Source organism: Dipodomys spectabilis, unplaced genomic scaffold, assembly GCF_019054845.1.
Source record: "Dipodomys spectabilis isolate Male_0828 unplaced genomic scaffold, ASM1905484v1 ptg000289l, whole genome shotgun sequence".
Taxonomy (NCBI): Eukaryota; Metazoa; Chordata; class Mammalia; order Rodentia; family Heteromyidae; genus Dipodomys; species Dipodomys spectabilis.
In genome coordinates, this window is record NW_024870966.1 from 5,893,783 (window position 1) to 5,901,309 (window position 7,527).

A 7,527-nucleotide genomic window follows, 5' to 3' on the forward strand; every position below is an offset into this window, starting at 1 on the left:
GTTCATCAAACCCCACTGTTAGAAGTGCCTCTAAGGGCGGCACGTCCTTCCTGAGGGCCTGGCCCGACTGCTGCCCACCCCCGCAAGCGCACACTGGGCAGTGCACGAATGGGACACAGCAGCAGCGCCCCAGCAGCGTAGAAGGGAAGAGCCATTGGGGTGCGTGCCTTTTTTTTTTGCTTTGTTTTTTTCTCCTAGCTTTTTCACTCACACCTGGTATTCCATCATTTGAGTCACACCTCTGGTCTGGCATTTTGCTGGTTAACTGGAAATAAGAGTCATAGACTTCTGCTGGGCTTGGCTTTAAACTCTGATTCTCAAATCTTAGCCTCCTGAGTAGCTAGCTAGTATTACAGGAAATGAGCCACTAACACCCCACCTAGGAGTGCTTGCTTCTCTTTCTTTTTTAAAGCTTTCCTTTTAAAATATTAGTAAAATTAGGGGCTGGGAAGTTGGCTCAGTGGTAGAGCGCTTGCCTTGCATACCTGAGGCCCTGGATTCGATTCCTCAGCACCACATAAGCAAAAAGAAAAAAGCCGGAAGTGGTGCTGTGGCTTAAGTGGTAGGGCACTAGCCTTGAGCTGAAGAGCTGAGGGACAGTGCTCAGGCCCAGAGTTCAGGCCCCACAACCAGACCAAAAAAAAATATATATATATAAGTAAAATTATTGGATCTCTCCCCCGCCCCCCCATAATGGTCTTTTAATCAAGGCATTTTAGAGTTAGGAAATGCTTTTTGTACTGGGTTTAAGGAGCCATATTTGCTTTAGCGAATGAAAACCTGGTTCATTTTCTCTGTAAAGAAGTTGGGCTTTTTGTCTCAGAAGAGAACTCCTATGGTTACTTCCATTTTCCTGTTCTCATCACATGTTCAGTGTGGACGCATCGACATCACAAACGTCAAACCACTTCCCTGAAGTAGGCCTCTTTGGAAGTAAGCCATTCAAAGGCAGCGATGTGTTGTGTTGTTGGTCCTTGTCGTTAACTACTCTCCAGTAGGCATTGCCTTTGAAGAAGAACACGGAGTTGTGTGCATAGGAGTAGTAGGCTGAATCTATATTGCGAAAGGGATGGTTTTGTGGTGCTACTGCTGGAAAAACTTGAGTGATCTGCATTGGATAAGAGTCAAGTACTTGATTTCTGTTGACATCAAACGCAAATACCTGAAAAGGAAATGTGACAGTAAAGCCAGCTTTTCAAAATCATTGAGTTTTTAGATTCACTTAACTTGACTGCAGTTCTTGGGACTTGAAATTATAATTTTCTACCTAGTGATCTGCCACCGCTTTCTAGATATGAAGTAATGGGAAGAGCTCTCAACTAAGAGCTCGATCACCTGATGCATCCATCAGTGCTTGGGGAAGCAGGATACTTACAGAGGACTCCTTAAAGAAGTAAATTAACTGCTGCCTTCGGTCATAAAAGGCTGTGTCCAAGGGGCTGGGAATGCCTGGAAACCCTTCTGAAATCAGTTTAGGGTAGCTTCTTCCTTGTTCATCTTCTGTATAGGCCTGGTCCCGATCACTGTCGTACCTCCAGTATTGGTTTCCTGGGAACCAATCAGAAACATCATGGGCTCTGTTAACACAAACCATGGGAAACAGGCCTGGGGATCACTTACAGTGAAAGTCTCAGTTTCTCTCCTGCCTTACTGAGTGGTGTAGAGCAGTGCATTACAGGGCTCAGGCGAAGCGATGTGCACGCTGTCAGGTTGGGGATTAGGCTGTAGCCATTTGAGTTTGCCATGCAGAGTGCCCACACGGGCTGTGTGCAAAAGTGCTTGACAGAATGGCCTGCCCTTGGTGAAGCCCCACCCTTGGCCCTGCATTCAAGCCTCTCCAAAGTGAAGCCGACTAGGTCCCCCAGAAATGTCACTGAGTGGTATCCCATCACCTCATGGACTCACTAGTCTCCTTCATGGGCCTTTTCTAGGCACAGCCCTGTGCTGGCCTGTCCACACACACATCACACATGCAGGCACACACCCATTCCAAGTGGCCTTTCTAGGGCTTTACATCTCACCTGCCTGTAAGTCTAGGTCCAGCCCTGACTGCTAGCAGCGCCGGCATCACCCTGATTCCATTCTCGGAGCAGGGCAGCTTCACCACTGTGGCAGTCCCTTCAACGCTGTGGCTGTGGGTTGCTTTCCAAGGCAGCCTCCTTCAGAACCAGGAAAGCTGATGTAGGCCTTTCCACCGCTCTTAGTAAGCTCTCCTGACTAGCACTCACTCATTGAATCACACACCATTCACCTAGTGAGTTAGGCCTGAGATTGGATGGTGGAAGCAGGAACTAATCAGATGCTACCAACAACCAAATGGGTTCCTTGTTAGGGGCTTCAAACATTTATCCTGCATGTACAGGTGTGTATGTGCCTGTGTGTGCACCACACAGCCTGGGTGCTGTCCCTTAGCTTTTTCACTGAGGGCTAGCGCTCTACTTGAGTCATAGCTCCACTTACTGCTTTTTGGTGGTTAATTGGAAATTAAGGTCTCAGACTTTGCTGCCCAGGTTGGCTATGAACCAAGATCCTCACATGTCAGCTTCCTGAGTAGCTAGGATTCTAGGCATGAGCCACCAGTGTGCAGCCTGAATGTAGTTTACTAAGGGAAATGGAGCCATACTTACCTTTAAAAAAATAGCGTTCATCTCGTCTCCAGGTCCAGACATGGACGAAGGCGTCTAGGTTTAGTGCTGGGATCCCGCGCCAGCCAGTGAGGATTTGCAGAGGGTCCCCATAGCGTGTCCTGTTGTTGCGGTTTTCATAGAGCCAGTACCAGCTCTTGCGGAAGAAGTACGTGCTGAATCTCACCCGCACTTCACCGTATTGGTTTCTTTCTTTGCGAATCCAGTCAAATGCGATATCAAATGATCCCTCACAAGAGCCTGGATAAAAGAGAAAAATCCAGGCACTGGATGCTCAGTGCAAAAGCCGACATTCACAGGTAAGTGCAATGCGGATAGTTGCAAAGTTGGGATTTTCTGTGGAAGCACCTTGTAAAGAGAGATGCATGTGCAATTGGAAGGAAGGAGGCCGGCCCTGGCTCATACTAGTTGCTCATGGCACTCCTGGCCCCAGCATGGATGCAGCTGTGTGTCCACACACCATCGGATTTCATTAGTGAAAACAAAAATGTTGGTTCAAGGCACACAGGAGTTCAATTTCCACTGGAGGAAATAAATGTGCCTGGGCTTTGTTGTCACTAAAGGCTCTTGAGTATGGAGAACAGGAGGCAGTGAGTAGAACAGGCATGAAATGATCTTTGTGAATGACCTTCAGTAGAAAGGAGGAGGCCAATGGCTATTCCTTAGGCATCCATATTAAGTCATTAATCTCTCTGTTCTTTTTATGGCAGTCTTGGGGCTGAACTGGGCCTGGGTGCTGTCCTGAGCTTTTTCACTCAAGGCTGGTCCGCTACCACATGAAGCCACAGCTTCACTTCCACCTTTTTTGGTGGTTAGTTGGAGATGAAGATCTCATGGACTTTGCTGCCTGGGCTTTGAACCGTGATCCTCAGATCTCAGGTGTGAGCCAATGGCACCCAGCTACAAATCTCATCTTTTGAGGCACAGTCTCACTGTGTACCCCAAGGTGACTTTAAACTTGCTCTTCTTCCTGCTTCGGCCTTCCCAGTGCTGGGATTACAAATATGTACTACTATGCTTGGTATAAATCATTTTCATTAAGCAGTTGCTAGTACTGTGGTACATAACGACGAGAGACTGAAACCCACTCAGGTGAGGCTAAGCTGTCCTTCACTTAGGATTGCAGTAAACTTCCAGCGGTTCTCCATCCGCACAGCCTGGGGAGATACCGAGGGCCCTCCCTGTGTCTAGGAAGCTGTAGGGGTCCTCTTTCCTCCCAGGCAGGGCAGGAGGCAAATGAAAGGAAGGACGAAGGAGGGACCACCCACATTGGGTGTGTTGTCGGGGAGGAGAGAAGCGTTGTCCTCCACCCGTGGCTGCAGTCACTGTGTGGTCCCGGGGAATACACCAGGGCCTTGTGTGCTACACCAGTACTCCAGCCCTCTGCTCTCCGATCCTATGGGGATCTAGAGGGCAGATGCTCCAAGTTGCATAGCCTTGTGCTCCTTGGGGGCCAGCCTCCCCATGAGTGGAAGCGGACCCCACGTGTCGTCTAGGAGTTCTGGGGGAGGACTGGCCCAGGCCCACCTTACCATACAGCTTTTGAATTGCTTTTCGGTCTGACCAGTCCAACTCAAAGGCAGGCCCCTGGGGAGTATAATTGGGTTGCATTATGGATCCCGTCCTATGGGTGTGAGGCAAGCCGAGGACATGGCCAATTTCATGGACGGCCACCTAGAGGGGAACATGAAGCGTGGGTGCAGGGCCCAGCCTGGGCCTTTGCATACCCCTGGGATGGGTCCCTAGGTTGCAGAGAGAAGACCTGTGCCTGGTGAGCTAGGCTTGCCCAGGAGACAGGGTCAGGCAAGAATTGGGGATCCACCCCCAGAGATCCACTAGCCTTTAGGAGAGCTCCAGCCTCCCACTCAGCCCGCTGCTGCCCTGCCCTTCGCTGACCCAGGGGAGCAGCTCCCACCACTTACCTTGAGAAGGCTGATGCCCATGTCACTGGTGGGGGGGGTGAAGTGTTCATCGTCATCGAAGTGAATGTCCCCCAGGCGCCAGGCATGAGCAAACTCTTGCCCACTCCCGTCAAACACCCGAGGACAGCCCATGTGTCGGCCTGGCAAGGGCAGAGAGCGTGGTGGCAGTGAATAAGGGGTGCCTGCTACAGACTCCCCACCCTGCATAGATGTTGAGAGCATCCAACCTCTGGAAGCTGCGTGTGAGCAGCAGGGCTGGACCTCCCTTGGGAGGAGCGCCCAGGCTGCAGGTGGTGTGCTTCAGCATTAATACCACCAGGAAGGATAAAGATGGCAGTGCCGTGGGGCTGGGGCCGTGGCTCAGTGGTAGAGCGCTTGCCTTGCATGCATGAGGCCCTGGGTTCGATTCCTCAGCACCACATATGCAAAAAGAAAAAAGCCGGAAGTGGTGCTGTGGCTCAAGTAGGTTGAGCGCTAGCCTTGAGCTGAAGAGCTGAGAGACAGTGCCCAGGCCCAGAGTTCAGGCCCCACAACTGGACCCCCCCCCAAAAAAAAAAAAAAAAGATGGCAGTGCCAAGTGCGGGGAGCAGTGCCGGGAGAGGAAACACCCTTAGATCACAGTTGAGCTGCAGAGAAGTTAGGGCACAGGGTGGTTGCCTGTGTGTGCTCCCGAGCAAACGCAGGCAGCACCTGGGGCTTCTCCATGGGAGCAGGTGGCTGGGCGCCCTTCTTTGACCAGCACACCTAAACTTACCTGGCTGCAGGTAAGCAAGCCCCAGAAGCCACCTGAGCCGCAGGACTGAGCGCAGCCGCCCCAGTGTCCGTGTGGAGCAAGGCCACCCAGTCTAGTTGAGCCACAACGCGGGGGTGTGGCAGCCACGGTGGCCCTGACCCAGAGGACTTGTGACACTTGCATGGGTCCCGAGCCTGTGGCCTTCTTACCTCTCCCAAAACCCAGCTTTATGTCCACGGCGGCCCCGGGGGCCGTGAGGTCCTCGCGGAAGTCCAGCGGCGTCACCTCGCTCCACATCCTGAAGGCCAGTCTGAAAATGTATCTCTGCTCGTCCACGGAGAGCTGGCTGCTGTAGGCCTCTCCCACCAGCCTCCACGTGAGGGTCTTCTTGGAGAAGGCCCAGATGGCCCCACTGTCCAGGGAGTCTTCCCGCTGCCTGCCCGGCCTGGGCAGCAGCACTTGCAGGAAACGCTTTGGCCGGGCCCTGGGCTGAGAACCTAGCGGGGCCCGCGGGGCTGGCGGGGTCTTCCCAGCAGCCTGGGGCGGGGGCCGCGTGTCGGGGACGCCGCAGCGTGGCCTGTTCATGGCCGCCAGTGTGGCCGCGTCCAGCTTCCCGCTGGCAGGCAGGGCGTTGGCCTTTTGGAACCGGAGCATGGCCTCGGCCAGGGCGGAGCCCGAGGGGGCCGGTGGGGGCCCCTTGGGGCTGGGACCCCGGCCTGAAGACACCTTGGACCAGCCATATCTGGACAGGAATCTCTGTGGGAGAGAAGTGCGCCCTAGTCTGAGGAGCGCTTGCCATGCGGGCTTGGCTGCTGCTTTGTCCGTCCCTGCCCCCAGAGCCCATGGGACGTGGGGGGGGGGGGTCGGGGCAGGACCCAGTCCTGTGCTGAGGCCAGCGCGGCCTGCGGCCTGGGGCCGAGCTGGGGGTGGACCTGGAGGGTGTGGGAGACGCACCCGCGGCCGCGCACGCGCGTCAGGCCCCACTGAGGCCCAGCCTGGGCTCGGCCCGGGTTCCATCCCCAGCGCCACAGAACCGACCGCGCGAGGGGAAGCGCGGAGCCCGGGTTTCCTCCCCGAACCACGAAGCCTGCGTTGGGCCGCACGTGCCCCCCGTGGCGACGCCGTGGCGAGCGCTGCTGCGCACGCGCGGCGCTCCCCCTACCTGAGCGGCGCGGAGGTCGGCGATGGGCTTGGCGCGCTGCCGCGGGGACGGCGCCAGGTCGGAGCGGTCCCGGCTGTGGAAGACGGATTCAGCCTGCGCCTGCGCGGGCCGGGGCGCGGCCAGCCGGTGCAGCAGCGGCAGCAGCAGCGGCGGCAGCAGCAGCAGCGTCGCAGGTAAGTCACGGGCAGCACGCATGGCCTGGCCTGCGCGATCGGTCGTCGGTCTCGGCCCTCGAGGAGCCAGGCCCAGGCCCTTTATACACTCGCAGGCATTTCGCACACCGCGCCCAAGTGTGCCCGCCTCCGCAGGCCCAGGTGCACTGCCTTTGAAGCCGGCTCCTCCCCGCCCTCACCCCGGTTTGCACGTGCCTGTGGTTTGCATTTCTATGGTGACCACGCTGGTCTGTTTGTAGAGGCACGCGCGGGCCTCATGGCTCACCCCAGGCCTCTCAGCCCGACGTTGCTGCGCATGCGCGTCCTGCACCTCGCCTCTCGGCCCCAGCTGGCTTGCAGGGCCTGGCCCTTTCCTCAGTTCCGCTCAGATCCCAACATTCCAAGTGCCTTTGTCCCCCGGACACGGGTCCCTCCCCTAGATGGCCCTGCTGCTTGCCTCTGCGCAGGCGCTTGCGTTTTGAGCTCTGCTGGGGTGAAAACATGGGGTTGCATGCACCCGGTGTCCTGTCCCCCAACCTCACACTTCCTCCTCTCCCCGCCGCTCCCATAGATGCTCACCCGGGTCCTGCGTGACAAGAGGGGTGCAGAGCACAGGAAGTAGACCAGAGTCGGGCTGGCACTCCAGCCCTTGCACCTCACCTCCACTTCTGGACTTTTGCTGTTAACTGGAGATAAGGGTCTCAGATTTGTCTACTCAGGACTGTTTTGAGCCAAGATCCTCAGACCTCACACAGCTGTGAGCCACTGGCACCTGGTTCTTACATTATTATTATTGTCGGTCAAGGGGCTTGAACTCTGGGCCTGGGCACTGCCCCTCAGTTCTTCAGCTCAAGGCCAGCGCTCTACCACTGGAGCCACAGCCCCACTTCCCACTTTTTCTGCTTATGTGGGC

The 7,527-nt window shown here is 55.7% G+C and overlaps 1 protein-coding gene across 1 annotated transcript; it reads right to left on the reverse strand.

Annotated features, from left to right (window-relative positions):
- Window positions 1-698: 698 nt before the first annotated feature.
- On the reverse strand, window positions 699-6,657 carry Mmp21 (matrix metallopeptidase 21). Its single transcript, XM_042701358.1, has 7 exons — window positions 6,463-6,657; window positions 5,510-6,056; window positions 4,568-4,707; window positions 4,178-4,319; window positions 2,628-2,885; window positions 1,376-1,548; window positions 699-1,162 (listed from the first exon to the last, which is right to left on the reverse strand). Exons 1-7 carry the CDS (start codon window positions 6,655-6,657, stop codon window positions 863-865), a joined length of 1,755 nt encoding a protein of 584 aa, XP_042557292.1. The 3' UTR covers window positions 699-862.
- Window positions 6,658-7,527: the final 870 nt, after the last annotated feature.